The 19307-nt window shown below is 36.8% G+C and overlaps 2 protein-coding genes across 6 annotated transcripts in view; one reads left to right on the top strand and one right to left on the bottom strand.

Moving 5' to 3' along the window:
• LOC129308061 (uncharacterized) lies at nucleotides 1-10066 on the top strand. 2 transcript variants are annotated; one of them, XM_054949044.1, is made up of 17 exons: nucleotides 187-308; nucleotides 385-558; nucleotides 1449-1550; nucleotides 1661-1727; nucleotides 2484-2665; nucleotides 2810-3070; nucleotides 3406-3489; nucleotides 3570-3617; nucleotides 3718-3782; nucleotides 4674-4722; nucleotides 6292-6550; nucleotides 7014-7135; nucleotides 8137-8217; nucleotides 8353-8427; nucleotides 8787-8965; nucleotides 9109-9259; nucleotides 9597-10066. In XM_054949044.1, exons 2-17 carry the CDS (start codon nucleotides 490-492, stop codon nucleotides 9792-9794), a joined length of 1992 nt encoding a protein of 663 aa, XP_054805019.1. In that variant the 5' UTR covers nucleotides 187-308; nucleotides 385-489; the 3' UTR covers nucleotides 9795-10066. The 2 variants fall into 2 exon arrangements, with proteins under 2 accessions (XP_054805018.1, XP_054805019.1); XM_054949043.1 differs by having other exon boundaries at nucleotides 1-558.
• The window catches only part of LOC129308060 (beta-galactosidase 9), an 18090-nt gene continuing 8795 nt past the window's right edge, over nucleotides 10013-19307 (bottom strand). For all 4 annotated transcript variants that reach the window (XM_054949038.1, XM_054949040.1, XM_054949041.1 and 1 more), the window contains 6 exons: nucleotides 14816-14913; nucleotides 13838-13948; nucleotides 12781-12888; nucleotides 11257-11462; nucleotides 10750-11098; nucleotides 10013-10346 (listed from right to left, as the gene is read on the bottom strand). In XM_054949038.1, the coding sequence (XP_054805013.1) occupies nucleotides 10203-10346; nucleotides 10750-11098; nucleotides 11257-11462; nucleotides 12781-12888; nucleotides 13838-13948; nucleotides 14816-14913 (1016 nt within the window). In that variant the 3' untranslated portion in view covers nucleotides 10013-10202. The remainder of the gene's footprint in view (nucleotides 10347-10749; nucleotides 11099-11256; nucleotides 11463-12780; nucleotides 12889-13837; nucleotides 13949-14815; nucleotides 14914-19307) is intronic.

A 19307-nucleotide genomic window follows, 5' to 3' on the forward strand; every position in this document is an offset into this window, starting at 1 on the left:
GATGTAAGCGTTCTTTGAAGAGTCCCGGTCTAGCTCACCTGAACCTGACTCTTCTTTTCAGGGTTAAAACAAAAAAAAACAAAAACAAAAACAAAAAAAGGGAGGGGTGGGGACAGCAGACAGGTCATTTTTTGGTCAGGGCCACGGGAGATGAGTAACGGGGCTTAATCCCTCCTAAAACCTCAGAGTGCCGGAGTAGAAGAAATGGCGAACTCGGGAGATCTGCTGCAAACTTTAGGAGACTTCACGAGCAAAGAGAACTGGGACAAGTTCTTCACCATACGAGGCAGCGATGACTCCTTCGAGTGGTACGCCGACTGGCCTCAGCTCAGTCACTCCCTCCTCTCCCATCTCTCCAACCTCCCTAATGCTTCCACTCCTCAGCTTCTCGTACCAGGTTGCGGAAACTCTCGCCTTTCCGAGCATCTCTATGATGCTGGCTTTCCAGGCATTACTAATATCGATTTCTCCAAGGTTGTTATTGGAGACATGTTGCGCCGCAACGTCCGACAACGCCCCCATATGCGGTGGCGGGTCATGGACATGACCAACATGCAGGTACCTTTGTTTATTGGGAATTCTGTACTCGTCTGCGGTATACTCTGATAATGGATTTGATGTAATCATACTCCCTGTTTGTTATTTTTGTAATTCCATCTCTAGAAGACATAGCTGGGCAATATTAAGTGATGAAAAGTTGGCGTTTTTATACAGTTTACATATTCACATTTGTAAGTGGTATTTTATTCCACCTTAAAATCTAGGCAAACGAGCTTGATGATGTTGACCCTTCCGTTTCATCACCATACTTCTATTTTGAACGCACAAAACCTCTATCAGGTGACAATATTTGTTGATATTCTCTAGAGATATTGTATATAGCTGGGAGATTCTCGAACTGTGATCTTTATTTCTCTACTGCATTGCAAAACAACGGCATGGTTTAGCTACTAATATTCTGGAAGCCAATTTTGAAATCTTCATCCTTCTATAATTGAGAGAAGCAGGAGGCAAGCATGATGAGAAGACTCCAATTCAATGGAGCTCTCCCTTCCCATCTTTACCTAACAAAATATAAAAGAGCTTAAGGTTCCTTAATATCTGGATTTGGTGCATCCTGCGGAGCTCTTAAAAAAAAATCATGGCAACAGCATCCGGAGACCTGTTCCTTAATATCAGGAGGACTGTTCAAGGCTTTGGTGGCAGCTGATTTCTTTTGCTTTTTTCTTTTCTGATTTCCTTTTTGATTGCTAGTTATTTTACTTATGGGCATCATTCGTGTTATCTCCTTGGCATATTAAATGAATAATCATTTATTAGGGGAAAAACAATTAGGTTCTAAAGATATTCTAACCGACTACTCCCTTTATTAACTACTTTTTCTTGGATTCTATTTTCACTTTTTCCACAATATAACTGTTTTCCCTCTCCTGGATAATACTGTGCAGTTTGCAGAGTGTACTTTTGATGCTGTCATTGACAAAGGTGGATTGGACGCTTTGATGGAGCCAGAGCTTGGGCCCAAGTTGGGAAATCAGTATCTATCAGAGGTTTTCTAGGATTTTATTTGTTTCTATGTAACTGAAGATCAATAGGGTCTGACTGGCAGAGGGTTTTGTGCATTCCTTGTTTGTTAACATAAGTGGTCTTTTATTTATAGGTTAAGAGAATTTTGAAATCTGGTGGAAAATATGTGTGCCTTACCTTGGCTGAATCTCATGTGCTAGGTAAGGTTCCTGAATGTTATTTTTTCCATAATTATTTATTACTGAAAAATCATCAACATCAAGAATTCTACTTGAAGGCATTGGGTGTTTGTGAATGGTGATTAATCATATGTTGGAAGTTTGGATGGACAATAGGCCAGTGACTATTGCTAATTCAGTATGCCAACTCCCTCATATTTGTGATTTGATCTACACACTTGTTTGTTCTTTTTTGATAAAGTGACCGTCATAATAATATAATATAATATAATATAATATAATATAATATAATTCATTTTATCTAGAAGACAGAAACACTTAGATAATTGATGAACTCTTCAAGCATTATTACTGATGGAAATTGAATAGCCATGGTCTAGCTCCATTGCATAGGGATATTGTTGGTGTTAGTGGTAGTAGATGCGAGGGTGAGGCTTAATATGGAGAACCCACCTTATGGTGAATCACAATTTTATTTATTTTCTTAATGGTACTAAATTGTGGTAAGAAATAGCATTACTGTGAAAATCAAATGCAGCCCCCCTATCAACATTCTAGCACGATAGCTCCGCCACCTCATGTAACTCTTGCAGCTAAGCAGGAAACTGTTACTGCTGAAGCATTCTATGTTCTCTTCTTAAATTGCTTGTAGTGGACTGTATCTATTATTTCACAAAAGATCTGCTGGAGCTGCTGTAACATTTTATTTATTTGTTTCTCTGGGTCTGCTTGGTTTTGCATGGCTAGAGGATGATATAACTTATGCACTCTTTTCAGATATTCTGTTCTCAAAGTTCCGAATTGGCTGGAAAATGACTGTCGATGCCATACCTTTGGAATCTTCTGGTAAACCTAACCTTCAAACGCTCATAGTTGTTGCGGAGAAGGAGATATCTACTTTGGTGCACCAGATTACACCATTACTCCACAATGCTTCTCTTCAGTGTAATTCAAAACAGGTAGAATATGTGAGCTTGCCCCATCTTTGAAGGACGAATGCTTCTTCAAATAAAGACCGATAATTATTAGCTTTGGCCACTTGCAGCTAATGGGTGTTATTTTTTTGACTGTCTTCTGTATGCTGTGATTTCTTGTTTTGCAAGGCTTGTGGACTTCGTGAAGCTCTTCAAAATGAGAATCAAATCCGTAAACAATTCTCTACTAGCACTGATATATTATACTCTCTTGAAGAGCTGCAACTTGGAGCAGGAGGGGAACTGACAAAGCTTTCCCAAGGTCGACGCTTACAGCTAACATTGGGTGGACTAGGGAGCTCTCGTTTCTCTTACAGAGCTGTACTTCTTGATGCCGAGGAAACTTCTGACCCGTTTACATATCACTGTGGGGTTTTCATTGTGCCTAATGTATGTCTTACTGTAGACTTCCTTTGGTGTTTGTTAATGCATTCCATCTGATTTCATATCAAGAATAGGTTTTTGTTGGCATATCTGCTCATAAATTGCAATGTAAACAAAAAAATTAAATGGAGCTTAATTGTAAACGAAATAACCAATCAAAGCCAGTTACGAATTGATATCAAGTATAACGGACTCTGATGATCTTGTTATGTGTATGGCTTAACTGAAATTGGAAATTTTTTAAAATTACATGTTTCAATGTTATCGAAAAACTTATCATGGTGATACTTCTTGTAGTCCTATTTGAAATTCTTGACTCTTTAGTGCATGTTGGATTTCAGACTCGTGCTCGTGAGTGGCTGTTTTTTTCTGAAGAAGGGCAGTGGATGGTGGTTAGGAGCTCAAAAGCTGCTCGTCTTGTAATGGTAAAAATCATTGCTACTTTGATTACCTGCATCACCCTTTTTAATAATTGAAGCTTCTAACCTAATCAATGCTACGTTAGGTTTTCTTAGATCCCAGCCATACTAATGCAAGCATGGATGATATTCAGGTAGAGTCTTCCCCTTAATTTGCATGTAATTATGCACAAGCCATTCTAACAGGTTTAGTGCATTAGTTTTTACTAAAAGGAGTTTGATGCCTCTTTTCAGAAGGATTTATCTCCCCTGGTTAAACAGCTGGAACCTGCCGAAAATCAGAGTGGTGCTCAGATACCGTCTGTCTTTTTATACCAATTACTTTTATTTGACTTTTTTCATTCTGAACATTTTTTTCAGTGAATCAGTGTTTATTTTATAGGCTTCCACTTCCCTAAGTGAAATAAAAGAAAATAGGAAAACTTTATTGAAGTCGATTTGTGCTTGACTGCTAGTTCCTTTAATCAGTAATGTAATTTTGTTATCTGTGACTCGCATGCAATGCTATTTTTAGAAAATTAGGATGACAATATCCTCAATTTCATGTTGGAAACGGTATTTAAGTATTACAGCTAGTATGATGCAACTTAGAATGACTAAATAACAGCTAGTACGGCAACTTGCTGATGTTTGTCCAATTGACCATGCCTACTGCAAGATTATCAACTGTTGTATTGAGCGTCAATATACTTGTCATGGGGAAATCAGAATAGAAGGAAATTTCTCATTTTCCTGGTAGTTAGATTTGGCTAAAACTGGCAAATTTTTGGGCTATAATATCCCAAGTAGACAAATTTGTAATCCAGCAAAGTGCACCAAGCTGTGGTTGGCTATAATTCTTTCCTTTGAATGTTTTCTTGTTTTGATTTTCTGACTAGTTCTTGTCATGCACATGTTTGAACTTTGAACCCAGTTCTGTTGTATCATTAGAAACTCATCAAGTAACTTTTGAATCCATTAGGCATGGATGAAGGAAGGAATTTGTAAATTCCTTATGTCTACTATTCACACATTACAGCTGTCACTGTTTACTCATTATGCTGTGAGATCTCTGATTGGGATGCCATTTTGATCCATGAGTATCCTGCAGTTTAAAACTAAAAGTCTAAGCTTATATTTTATCCCTGCTATGTCCTTTTACATTTCTGAAATTGCTGCTTTCTCATAAGTTCTTAAACGTACATGTACAGCTTCTTGATGGCAAGTGATGGGATCAAGAAACGAAATATTGTTCACCAGGTTTGTGACTATTTATTTAATAATATTGCTGTTTTGAAATTTTCGAGTTCCCCCTCAGGAAGGGGGGGTTGCCCTTACCTGTTTGATATCATATTCCCTTCATCTGGATATATATATTTCCATCAAAAATAAATTCTTGCTATATTTGTATGAAGATTATCAAATCCTTAATTGAAATGATCCAAGAGACACCTCTTCTGACTTCTAAGGCTCCTATTTTTTGGCAACCAGTTAGGTTTTATCCTGGGGGGTTCTTTATTGAAAAGTGTCTGGGTGGAGTAGCAGTTAGGGTTTTCCTTTTTCTTGGAATGTGTTGTTTGGAGTGCTTGGTGAATAGTAAGCCAGGTGTGTCCTTTGACCTTGGAGCAGTTTCTTTTAGTTATGTTCCATGTTTTTACTTTTTATCAATAATGAAGATAAAGTTCCATGGTTTTTGTTTGAATAAGAAGCAAACGTTTTGTTTTTGGCGGGAGAACTGTGACTGCCTCTATAGATAGTGTGAAATAGGACTGTGTTTATGGCCTCCGGTTGGTGTTCTTACTAGCAGCTCTTTCGTTATATTTTCTGTCAGATATGCAGAGTTCCTGGGCAGCTATTTTGCATGATTGTCTTGTTTTATGTCATTCTGCCCTCCCTTTTTGTTTTTTTATTGAGATAATTACACTAATCTCTTCTGAAGTTTGGCTAATATTTGATTCCTTCGTTCAAAAAGTTATGCTCTGCTTTGCCCTGATTCAGTTTTGGTGAAGGAAACTAACTATATACACAGTGTTTCTTCCAAAAATAAAATTACTCAATCTCTTTATTATTGTAGTTAGAGTAAATCACATTTTCATGTTAGAAATTAAACTTCTCGCTTTAATATTATATTAAAAATGAAATCTGTCTCATGTAATTCAGATCATTCATTTTAGACAGGAAATAAATCAGCGGGGAGATTTCTGCAATGTGTATCAAAATATCAGGCGATTTTGGTGTAATTTTTAAAACAAGAGGGATATTGGGTGTAATTTAACTGAACCTCAGTGAAGATTAGTGTAAATGTACTCTTTCTTGTTGGGTGATATCTTTTCCTTCATATGCGTTGCCTTCTGTCAATCCATTAAAGTTTACTTCATAGCTTTCTTCTACTTTGATGACAGGCTACTGTTTACTTCATAACTGAACCTCAGTGAAGATTAGTGTAATGTACTCTTTCTTGTTGGGCGATATCTTTTCCTCCATATGTGTAGCCTTCTGTGAATCCATTAAAGTTTACTTCATAGCTTTCTTCTACTTTGATGACAGGCTACTGTTTTATTCTATTGTCTTTTATTTCAATAAATTCTGTTTTCATCAACAAGGTTAGAAAAGATCATCATCTTAATTCTGTTTTTATCAGCAGGCTTTTATAATATAACTGATGTTATATTATAAAAGTAAAATTGTGGTGCTCTGTTGTGAAGATGTAGTTTATATGGGGGCTTTGCCAGTTATTACTTAAATTTATTGCATGAATACTCAGTTTTGCTTCTTGGTTTTAGATGTTCATATTCTTGTCATCATCAAAATGTTGTCTGGGTTTTGCAGGTCACATCATCATTAAGTGGACCCATTATTGTTGAGGATGTTGTTTATGAAAATGTAGATAATAACATCAGTCATGTTTTGCCTTCTAGTAATCTGATGTTTCGACGCCTTGTATTTGAGAGAGCTGCAAATCTAGTGCAGTCTGAAGCTATTCTAAAAGAGGAACAGTCACCTAGCAAACTGATTGGTGAGACAGAGAAGAAGAAAACCAGCTCAGCTTCCAAATATAGGAAAAGGGGATCTCAGAGAAAAAATGGTGGTAATTACTCATTTTCTGAAGTGTTTTAGAAAGAATGATCCTAACTCTGGGTGGGTGGGTCTTAAAACCTTTTATGTATTATTTTCCTTCTGTCCACATTTTCATTAAAATGATCGTACTACTGGAATATATTTCAACGCCCAGCCATTGCTAGATATTTGTGGTGTAAGTGATTGTATATTTGGTCGCTGAAATTTTCAGAGTTTGGAGCGTGTGCGCGCTCTCTATTTTCTGTGCACACACGCATGTGTATGTGGCTGCACGTGGAAAAGAAAAAGGGGGGGGGGTTGGGGAGCTGGTTGGTTGGTAGGAAATGGAGAAAGTGTGCTTGAATTTGATTCTTCTTTGGAGTTACTCCATTTTGTTCACATAAAAATTGGCGCATATTTTCCACTATCTGCTTTATTCTTTCTTATCATCTATCTATCTATCTAACTACTCAAATTTGTTTTTCCTGATGTAGGAACAACCAACCAGTCAGCAGTTTATCATGGATATCTAGCTAGTTCTTATCACACAGGAATCATTTCTGGATTAATGTTAATATCTTCTTTTATGGAAAGTATAGCATCAAGTGGGAAAATGGTAAGTATCCGCAAGCTTTTTTTTAATATGAATAAAAATGATATAAAGAAATAAAGCTTGGTGTTTAGAATATTTTTGGGAAGCTACTATTGTGTTTCGTATTCTATATCGTTCAAAGATGCTTTACCTATTCTACTTTTGGCTCATAAGTTTTGTTAATGATGCCTTTCCTCAAAACACTTCCTATATTAATCATATAAAACTCATGCTTACATATTTAATAATCTGTTGGAAAAATTGGACGTGATTATCTGCCAAAAATAAATATTTTTTTAATGGAAAAAACTTTTGAGTTTGCTATCAGATTTTCTGGTTGAAACATAATAATAAGTGTATATTTTTGCGAAGAAATGTATGGTTTTTAAATGATTTTTTTTCATTTTTTTAATGCATGTCAGAATTTTATTCGAGAAGTGGATGGCATAGATATAAGAAATTTTAAAACTCTAGTCCTTTAGGCTGTTCGGGAGTTTATGAGAGAATGGAATAAAATGATAAGGTGCTTGTTTTGGGGCGCCACCTGAAAACACACAAAGGGACTGGAATGACAAGTCATCTGTGACTCTATTGTTTGGGAGTTTTATGAGGGAAGGGAGAATCGTTGATGGATTGAAATGACTTAAAAAGTTTTTTTCTAACATTATTCCTACGGTTTGTGATGATACTATGAGCTTTTAACTAGCGAGGATATACTTGTAACTTCACCACTTGACAATTTCAATTACCTTTGACCTTTCAATTTGGAGGGACACAAAAAATTGGTTTTTTATGGTAAGGAGGGGTCTTGAAGACCATTATTCGCTATTCCACCCCATTGTTAAAAAGAAACTCCCAAATGATAGCTCAAGCCCACTTTGGTCACTCCATTCCACTCGATGCCATCCATCCAAACTTGTTACAGAAGTCAAAAGTTAATGCGAAATTAACTAGTTTCTAATATTCTTCATTTATAATTATTTTGCTATCCAGGATTACTGATTCATACAATTTACATTTCTCAGGTTAAAGCAGTAATAGTAGGTCTTGGAGCTGGTTTACTTCCCATGTTTCTTCATAGATGCGTCCCCTTTATGCATATTGAGGTAATTCTGTTCAGCCGCAAGGGTTTTAATAAATGAAGGCGCGACCCTGCCTAGATTGGAGGATATTTTATTCTTCAAAAAATCAGAACCATGTTGCATGATATCATATGGCTTGTTATGAATTTATGTTTACAGGCAGTGGAGTTAGATCCTGTCATCGTTGATATTGCAAGGGGTTACTTTAATTTTGCTGAAGATGAGCGTTTACAGGTAATCTAAGTTACCCTTTGTTTTCCTTCTCAAGGTATAATGAAACTTCTTGGTCATCTGAAAACATTTACTTTCGAGGACTTCCTTAGCATGCAATTGCCGGGTAGAAGAATCAATGAGGAATAAGGTAAAGGAAGACCCCAAGAAGTGAAGCCAAGCCATTCGAGCAAACTATCCAAACCCCTTCTTAGCTGGACGCACCAAGTAGCTTATTGTTAATGTGATAATGGATTTGCTACAGAAATCCTCTCCATAGCATGAATGTTCTATTCTTACAGCAACACAAAATATGGCTTTGGTGGATCAATCTTGATTGAAGCAAGTAATGTGCTAAATTTTGTATATTTTTTGGAACCCAGGTGCATGTAGCTGATGGGATCCAATTTGTCACTGATGCAGAGGTTGTCGTTTCTACAACAACTGAAGTTAGCACTGCTCCATCTCATTCTAATAGGAATTGCATTACATCTCATGTAGAAGACGAAGGGGGTTCCAAAGTCGATATTATTGTTATTGATGTTGATTCTTCAGATCCAAGGTGAATATGGATTAAAACATCCGTGTAATAATATTAAGCTATTATATTATGACCAAGGAAGCAGGTATCGAGGTGTTAGAGAAATTTAAAAATTTGTCTTATAATTTATAAAATTTGACGTATTTGCTTAATCTTCTGTACAGCTTTGGACTGACATGCCCTGCTTCAGATTTTTTGGATGAGTCTTTTCTCAAGGCTGCAAAGGCTAAACTTTCAGCGCAAGGTCTATTTGTTGTCAATTTGGTGTCACGATCCCAAGCTATCAAAGATCTTGTTCTCGTGAGAATGAAAGAGGTGACAACGGACATTCCATTATTATTCATTTGGACTTTGTCCTTGGCTTTCTCCCTCTGAATCTTATGGTTTGCTTGAAGGTTTACAAAAAAATTGCCACTTTCCCGTTCATTAGTAGTATCTCCGTTCTGTTTTTCTTTTGCCTGTTTTTATCATATAACTACGATGAGTGACGAAAAGAGCATCTTTAATACTTAGGTGAACATTTCTTGTTCCCTGAAAGCCTGAACTTTCGTTCAAAAATTGTTTCTATTTTGTATCAACAGCAAATTTGCTGAGTTACATATTTAGAGACTATGATTAATGTTACGTTTCAATTTCTACTGCCCATATGCAGGTCTTCAGTCACCTCTTTTGCCTCCAGCTTGATGAGGACGTCAATGAACTCCACTTTGCTCTTAACACGGAGTCTTGTATTGAGGATAGCGAGTTTTCTGATGCTGCACTTAAGCTCGAGCAATTGTTGAAGTTTGAAAATCCCGAGATGCGTAAAAATGTTATTGATGCAACGGGGAAGATCAGACGTTTGAAGTGAAACCCAGCACGTTGGAGTTCCCTAATTCTCCCTATGAACGTGATTCTTCACTAAATTCTAGCTGATCACGCTGCGGAGGAAATCTTGTTCTTCTGCAGATTGGATGATCCAGTGACATCAAATACTTGTTGAATCAAGCATTAGTTTCTTGTAAAAAGATTCAAGCGATTTCTAGAGGGGGAGATGAGACATCAAGTTGCCATGTGGATGGGAACAGATTGAATGGAACCATTGTGCCACAAATTTATTGAGTTATGAGCGTTTCCTCTCAATTCAAACATACGCTTGCAGTTTTTTTTTTCTAACACAAACCATAAGGTGAACAGAGGAGACGACATCTGAGGCATAACGACGCGTATATGACGCAGTTGCAACCAGTTGCTATAACTGATTAATAGGATAGGAGCCTTAAAATAGGGAGGAGCCACCTCTTCTTGATGGTGATGAGCAAGTCGCTTCCACGGCCAATGTTTTAACAACACCCTGGCATGGGTCACCTCCGAACAGAGTGTCTGAGATTTCAAGGGAGCAGCTCTTCTGCCCTCGGCAAGCCTATAAAACGTGCAAATACTTATTTTCTTAACGAAGAAGGTAGTAAACAAATCTAAATTATGTCAGATCAGCCTGTAAGGGGGAAAAATGGCACAAGGATCATGCATTTGTTTATCGTGCCACAACTGGTTAGCTAAGACCAAAAGCCAGAAAATCATTAGGGGACACGGAACACCCCTTCTTTTATTAGTATTATCGATTGGAATTCTAGCCACATAATTATATTCCTGAAAGATTCAAGATGTGGTCAGATGTGAAGAATCTAATTTAACTCCACAGCGCTAAATGCATAGGAAACTTTCGTTTCCTTATCTTAATGTCGCAACACTTTGTCCAGCACAATTTTACCACAAGTACTACTTGCCAAGAAGAGGGAAAAATTCATTCGGTTAGCAGAGTCTACCTGGGAAACTATGGACAATGAATTAGGTGCATGGCAGCTTCCTCTAACAAAATTTTGACAGCTACCCTGAGGATTTCCATAGCTAGCAAATGTTATGGATGAGATTACATCTCCACCTTGACAATACAAGTTCATTTCAGGTGTCTTGTTGCTTTTGAGAAGCTCTTGATCGATGAAATCTGAATCTCCGAACTTCGACAAAGACGGATAATGAGATTCTGAAACTTTAGCACATATTGTTCTGGCAGAACGTAGCTTAACTGAAATATCAAATGGATTTCCTCCAACTTCTTCAAAAATGACAAGCAAGTTGTGCGATGCTTGCAACCATGAACGTGGCACATGATACCTGCAGATTGATCAATAAATAACTAGAGTCAAGGAAAGCTTGAAGTTTATTCCTACGAAAATGAACGCAAGGGCAAAGATGAAACTTTGACGGGCTTATCATAGTTAGAGAGTTAAAATTTTTGTAATCAGATGCCAGCAGTTTTAGCTTAAGTATACCAGGTTTGAGTAGGCTTTCCACAATTAGTTGCACACTTGTCTGAATTATATGGCCCCCGATAATCACATGCTTTACATCCATCCTTCGGGGCAATCAGAGTCCAATATCTTCCAATGTGGTGCCCGTTCACCCAGGCCTGACCTTTCCCCATGCTTGCCAAATCAAGAGCAACTGGTTCTGATCCGGCAGGGGGATCAAAATATGTCTGCTTGATATGAGAGAAAGGCTTAGGCGAGTTATAACATAATAGCTTTTGGCACAAAAAGCCCCTTGTGCAGTGAAGCACTTTCATGCATTCTCTGATCAGGGATCATAAGATGACCATTTAATTCAAAAGTTGATGCACTTTTATACGGAGTATTGCCTTCAAATTAAAAAGCTTCACCCTTTTTACCTCAAAACCAAACCCTAGACTGTCCAGAACAGTTATCCTGCCTGTTACTGCCAGAACTACCCAAAGATTGACCATAAAATTCCTAACCTCTCTCAACTTCCTAATAAACTACCCGAGACAGTAACATGATCCTCAACCACCTAAAACTACCCAAAACAGTCAAACGAGTGTGGATCTATCAGAACTCTTGCGGCACATAATGCAAATATAAGCTAAAAAAGGCCATGTGAAACCAATGCTCCTCATATGTACCCAGCCATTATTGTTAACGTGATCAAGTATTGCTGCATAAACAACACCATTAACTTTAGGAGGCTTTAGCCTTGAAATTTTGTCAGGAGCTGAATGTTAAGAGGGGATGAAAAATTAGACACGGAAAAAAAAAGGGTTTACAAATAAGTGATCTAGAAGGGTCTCAACTTCAAATGAGAACATCAGATGTTAATCTTGGCAATGATGACAGGAATTGAGAATCACCAACAAAGACAACCATTAACCCAAGATGAATTCATGACAAGGATTAAAACTCTACTCCTACAATGAGATAAGGTGTCCCAAGTCCCAAAAAAGTAAATTTAAAACCCCAAAATAATAATAAACCTGGTATGATTCATTAGAAGGGCGTAAAATCCAAATGAGAACATGGGTATTAGAATGAGAATGAGAATCAAGAATTCCCAACAGAGAGAGCCAAAATTCTATCCATCATTACCACAAGAAATCCTAATTCGTGACAGACTGAAATTCTAATCCTACAATGGGAAAAAGGTGTCCCAAGAAACAAAAGTAAATTTGAAATCCCCATTACTAATTAACCCTAAATGATTAATGACAGGACTTAAATTTCAAATTACAAAACCGTTGTATATTAACTCAATATTAATGAATGTTATCCCCTCACGCCAAATAAGCCTATGCAAGATCTTTTGCATGAGGGGCAATAGATCAAAATCATTCCTATCTCAGCATATAACAGCTCAGATTTTAGGAGGCACACGCCAAGATAACTTTTCCATTTGCAATAAATGCATCAGTTTCAAGAAATTTCTGCAACCATTTCTTTCATCATCTAGTTTTCCTTTCATTGTCAAACAGTTACCATAGTATAACTTTTCCAAAGCTCCTTTACCTTGTACCATGTAAATGTGGATGGAATGGCATCGTGAGTTAATTCTGCCCATTCTGCCTTTTCATTGTCTTCAAGGTAAAATTTTAAAAACTCACCCTGAAGCCCAACCTAGTACCAAAATAAATGAACTAAAGTCAGTATCCACCAATTTCCCAAACTCAAATGAGCATTAAAAGTAAAATCAAATGGTAGAGAATGTGATGGCATCAAGATGACAAATTCATAACAAGGAAATAAACTAAGATATTAAAAAAAAAAAATTGCAGTAAAGATACACCAAGAAAGTTGGCAAAAAGGAAAAAAAGATACACCAAGAAAGAAAAATACTTATTAGTGATAAATTTCAAGGAAGCAACCAAAATCTCCCTCCAAAGCTTGGAAAAAAGTCGGCTAATTAGATTTCTCAGATGTCATAACCATAGTATATAGAAATTTGAATGATCAATGTATTCCCAAATGTTGTAGGAAGCTCTATTATTCATAAGTTATAAACAACGCAACTCATTTTGAGCTCTGGGCAAATGCATTGGGCCTGCTCCAATATATTACATGGTACAATGTCTGGCTCAAAATATGATTGATGGAAACTTCAACTACTGGTATTATTAGTGTGTGTGAGTGTATTTACATGAAACTATGTTCTCTTTCCATATAGAACAAAGAGAAAGGAGAATTACCAGTTCAAAGTCATGGAAGGAAAGAAAATAAACTTCCCTCAGATCACGGCTTACCCAGATAATCTTATCAACGGCCCTCAGTTCATATCCCATGTGATTTAATTAATTAATATTTGATATTTCCTTCCCTACCCTTCTTGCTATCTCACCAATAACTCTTTCTTCCTGGGTCTTATCCTTTCTCCTTGTCACACACACCTTCCCATCTAAGGGCTTGTTAACAAAGAACACATCTGTGATCTTCACCAGAATTAGTGATGTACTGTTTCAATTTCTTGACTTTCAAGCTTGGACATTTTCATTGTTTTACCATCTGACATTAAGAACACACCTTTTGACCAACTCACAGACAATACTGAGCTGAAATATTAAGTACATACCTGGTAGGTCCATAATGACTTTGAAAGATCAATGTCCCCATCTTTAAATCCAGTGAGCTTGATTTCACCTCTAATTCCTGCCCCATCCTTTTCAAGGTAGGCACCATAGTTCTGTAGCATTGTTTCAAATAGAGTAACATTACATGTAGAATCAATCATAAAATTTCTTGTGTAATGCCAGAACAAAATCAACATAGATGTGAAGTTTTTGAGAAGAACATGCTCGTAAAAGAAATTCAAATAAGGCAGTCTCAATAAGAAACTTTAGTTATAAATGCTAAGAGGCGAACTTTTTTTTTTTTTTTTAAACAGTGTACTCATGTATTTATCATTCCAATCTTATATATTAACCTATAAAAAGCTGCCATAAATATATAAATTCCATATATAACAAGGGAAAAATACAACTAGCAAGGTAATTGCAGTCCAGGAAAAAAAGAAGAAAGAAAAAAAGAAATAAAAAAAGATAGCTGGTATGAGCTTTTAAAGCATGTTCATTTTCAGTCAGTACGCTATCACAAATTCGTTAGTGGATAGTCATAACTCTATTCACATCATTGAATCACTTACGATAAATTAGGAAGGCTCATGGACACGAGTGATTATTTTGACCACTAACATATTGTTGATGCAAAATAAGAAAAGAAAGGAGTGGAGGAAGGAGAAGAAGGGGAACACAGAGAGAGAGAAAGGAGGGGGAGAAGAGAGGAGGCAAAAGGCAGGGTTATCGTGTTGAAAACAGAGGGAAAGTGCCAAACCAGCATTGCAACCACTCACGAATTAAAGGTCAGATTCTAATGTTGTTCTGCATAAAGATATTAGTTATGTAGGATCTTAAACTGATGCCAGTTGATCCCAATACTATGGACACACACGTATACAACCGCAAAACACACACACGCACGCACACAAATAGGCAAATAATTTAAAGACTAACTACCACCAAGACATAGAATAAAAACCAACCATAAACTTTACCTGCAAGCCCACTGTCTGAGTTATTAGTGTTAAATCATTGTATCCTGGGGAAAACTGGACAGTCTGGGCCACTTTGACCCAATGACCAATTGCATTGCCTTCACATGGAAAAGGCTTGGCAAAATTAATAAGATTTAAGAGAAAAAAGAAATATAGAAAAAAAAAACTCTAAGGCATGACAATAATGCTCAAAAGGAAAACCTTCATTCTTAGGGTTGCTATGTAATAAGATTAACTTCTTCCCTTCTTTTTAATGCTCAGAATATGGTTTGTTTCAAAGCAATTCCTTGGCAGCCACACAGAAGCATTGGAAGCTCCTTTGCGTTAATAACTTCTTAGTTCTCATTGTTGTGTTTTTTTAATGCACATTTTCTACTTAGATTAAGGAGAATATCTTATTCTCTTTCGAGAAAAAGTAGTTTTTTAACCAGCCAAGGGACAAGGAAATCTTATTTGAGAAAAACTCCAAAATATGAATAATACAAATCAACAAAACACTTTGCCATGAGAACAAAATTGATAGCTGAAGTATCATTGAAGCATTTGAATTCTTCAATTTAAGCTTCGTTTGTATGTGCTTCTTTTGTTGTATCATTAACAAGGTCATCTAAAGTGGCTGAAGGCTGAAGCATACAAAATCAATTAATTATCATTTTAGTTTCAGCAGTAAATACATGGTAAGAGGTTTTCTGAGCCAGCTAGATTGTAAATTTTATCATAGTCATATTTCATAGTAGAGCTTCCATTGAAGAATTATGATTTAGCGAAATTAAAAATAAATATCCAATTTAAGAACAACTGGGTGATTTAAAGTGCTTGAAGAGTGGTTACTTAAAATGCAAAAGACGCATTCTTTTTGGCCAATAAAAAACGGCTTACAGGAGCAGTGGGAATATTTGGTATTTATTGCAAATATCATATAGCCTTTATTAATAGTTTTCTCCCCTGTTGTATATATAATCAACTTGTAGTCGGTATTATTAATCAATGAGAAATATTATTTTCTCTCAAATTTCACATGTATCAGAGCATTTAGATTCCAAAATAAAGTGTTAGGGTTTCTGGGTTATGGATCACGTGAGATCTTCTATCCAGTTTTGGGTTATTCCTACATGTGATGATGGAGGTCTTATTGACTCCCACCACTAATCAGCCAACCCTAGGAAAACCACTGTGAACGGTGGCCTCCTACACCAGCGAGCGTCTGCTGGCTCATGGGAGAGTGTGAGGCTTTTGATGAAGCTTCAATGACATCCTCCAGTGTTGTCTTGCAGTTTCCTGCCAGATCCTACTCGTTTCTCAATATGGGTACCTTCCATCCGTGGTCTTATGGCCTTATGTCCACTATTCTGTACTGTAGCTTTATCATTTTGGGTTTGAGGCTCCTGATGTGTCTAGATTATGGGAGTATTTTTCTGTTTGACATTATAGGAGTGATAATCCTCCTGTCTCATACCGAATATGACCAACTCGACATCTATAGTCTCGGTAGCAAAAGGGGATCTTTTATTTAGGCCTTAAAGACATCTCGAAATGCAACAATGTGAATTGTTGATTCGAGAGCATCTAATCATATGACCAATTGTCATCAGTTGTTTACTACTTACATTCCATGTGTTGGGAATGTTAAAAGTAAAAATTGAAGATGGCTCCTTAGCACCTAAAGCAAGAAAAAGGCATATTCGTATTTCAGATTCTATAGTGTTGAAGTCTATATCCTATGTGTATAAACTTGATTGCAATTTACTTTCAATAAGTCAATTGATCAAGCAGTCAAATTGTTATGTTAATTTCCTCCTGTCTCATTGTGTTTTAAGATCTATTATCTGGAGTGACAATCGAAAGTGCTAAGGAGTATGAGGGGTTTTACTATTTTGAAGTCATCACTCAAGTGGGTAACTCACCGACTATCAGTAATTCTACATCTACCTCTAAAGTCAATAATTTTATACTGTGGCATAAGAGGATGGGTCACCCTAATTTTCATTACTTTCAGCGCTTGTTCCCAACTGCCCAAACCTGAATATTAATGAAATTCACTGTGAAGTATGTGAACTTGCCAAACACTTCAAAACGTCCTTTCTCCGAGCTAAATACACACCCACCAAACCTTTATCAACCATTCATAGCAACTTGTGGGGACCATCCCGTACTCTAAATCGTACTAAAACAATATTGGCTTATTTCCTTCATTGATGACCATACTTGTGTTTGTTAGGTTTATCTTTTAAAAAATAAGTTTGAGAATGCATCCATATTTATGAATTTTTTCAACATGATCAGAACCCATTTCAATATCACCATCCAAGTCTTACACACTGACAATGACATCAAGTACTTTAACTAATCCTTGAGTACTTTCCTCCAAATGCATGGTATTGTCTATACTAGTTCTTGTTGCTGCCTATAAATCCCAACAATATGGGGTGGCAGAAAGGAAAAATCGCCATATACTTAAAGTTGCCAGAGCACTCGTGTTTACCTTCAATGTGCTTAAGTTTTATTAGGGGGTGCAATTTTGATTGCGACCTACCTCATCAACCATATGCCTAGCCAAGTCTTATCCTTTAAAACTCCTCTCCACAAATTGCAAACAAGTTTCTCCACATCCCATATTGAAATCGATCTTTCGCTTCGTGTGTTTCGTTGCACAGCTTTTGTTCATAACCAGCAAAACACCAAACTTGAACCACAAGCCATCAAATGCATATTTTTTTGGCTATTTTGCTACTCAGAAACAATACAAATGCTTTGACCCTGTTTCAAAAAACACATTTGTCAACCTAGATGTCACTTTTCATGAAGATATTCCATTCTATCCTAATCCTTCAATTCAAGGGGAGAGCACAATTAAATCTCAAACTTGGGAATAGGAAACTAATAGAGAACGGGTACTTCCTGAGCCATGGTTTACACCACCTGACCCTTTGCTACCACCAACTCTTGAGCCATTACTTCATCTACCCTACTAGCACCAGCATCTTCTCTTATGCCACAACTTAAGGAACACAGGTAGACAGGGGTAGATGTAGAAAGACCACAAAAGGAAGAATTGTCAGTTTACACTTTAAAAAAAAAAAGAAACCAAAAGAGAGTGAGCAACTTGTACTTAAAGCATCAAGAGAGTCGAAACCAGAAGTAGCTCTTAAAGCAAAAACTCACGGTGACTTAGAATTTGGGGCAGCTCTTGAAACCCTAAAGCTAGATGGTATAGAATAAGTAAGTGAATTTGCTGATCTTAACCTTCTTATTACTTTGAGGAAGCAACCTTGCTCCGATAGAGAGGTTTATTTCATATAGCGCACTTTCTCCTCAACATCGGGCTTTTGTTACTAACCTTGATAAAGTGAAGGTATCTAAGACTATACAAGAAGCTCTAAGCATCCCTCAATGGCAAAGTGCTATCATGGAAGAAATGAGGACTCTAGAAAAGAATAGGACATGAGAACTTGTTAAATTACCTAACGAAAGAGAATAGCAAGTTGTAAGTGGGTGTTTACCCCAAAATACAAGGTTAATGGAGCCCTTGACAAGTTGAAAGCAAGCTTGGTTGCAAGGGAGCTTACCTAGACATATGGTTTGGACTATGAAGAAACATTTGCTCTAGCGACAAAATTTAAGACTATCAAAGTCTTATTGTTTGTAGTAGCTAATCTTGAGTGGCCTCTTTACCAATTTGACATCAAAAATGCTTTTTTGAATGGAGAGTTGAAGGAAGAAATTTATATGACTTTACCTCCTAGGATTGATAAAGGCAAAGAAAATCAAGTTTGTAAATTGAAAAAAGTCTATATATAGCTTGAAACAGTCACCAAGAGCTTGGTTTGATAAGTTCTCAAAAGTCCTAAAGTTCAAAGGTTACAGGCAAGCCCTGTTGAATCATACAATGTTTGTTAAAGTCAAGGGAGGCAAGAAATGTATCCTTATTATCTATGTTGATGACATAATACTCACTAGAGATCATCTTGAGGAGATAGAAAGAGGGAAGGCTGCCCTTGGCAAGGAATTTGAAGTTAAAGATCTCGAAAAGCTAAAATATTTCCTTGGGATGGAAGTTGCTAGGTCAAGAAGAGGAATCTATGTTTCTCAAAGAAAATATATAATTGATCTTCTAAAGGAGACAAGTATGTTGGGTTGTAGACCTGTTGAAACCCCTATTGAGGCCAAGAAACTGATGAAAAAGCCTAAGAAAAAGAAGGAAAAAGAGAACAACTTTGATAGAGAAGAAAATTCAGATCAAGAAGGTGAAGAAAAGGAAACCAAAGAAAAGGAAGAAGTAGCTGACAAGGAGAGATATTAGAAACTTGTTAGGAAATTGATATATCTTTCCCGTATGAGGCCAAACAAAGCATTTGCTGTCAGCGTAGCCGATTAATATATGAGCAACCCAATGAAAGTTATATGTAGGCAGCCTATAGGATTTTGAAATATTTGAAAGGTACCCCTGATAGAGGGTTGTTCTTCAGAAAACATAAGCAAAGATCCATAGAAG

The sequence above is a fragment of the Prosopis cineraria genome, unplaced genomic scaffold, assembly GCF_029017545.1.
Source record: "Prosopis cineraria cultivar Desert tree isolate PC_DT_omini unplaced genomic scaffold, ASM2901754v1 PC4, whole genome shotgun sequence".
In the NCBI taxonomy this organism is placed as follows: domain Eukaryota; kingdom Viridiplantae; phylum Streptophyta; class Magnoliopsida; order Fabales; family Fabaceae; genus Prosopis; species Prosopis cineraria.

Bases quoted from the DNA above. Each gene is read 5' to 3' on its own strand.
- LOC129308061 (XM_054949043.1), top strand. From the start codon at position 205: ATGGCGAACTCGGGAGATCTGCTGCAAACTTTAGGAGACTTCACGAGC. The intron at 2,666-2,809 runs GTAGAATATGTG...TTGTTTTGCAAG, and splicing joins TTCAGTGTAATTCAAAACAG to GCTTGTGGACTTCGTGAAGC. The intron at 6,551-7,013 runs GTAATTACTCAT...TTCCTGATGTAG, and splicing joins ATCTCAGAGAAAAAATGGTG to GAACAACCAACCAGTCAGCA.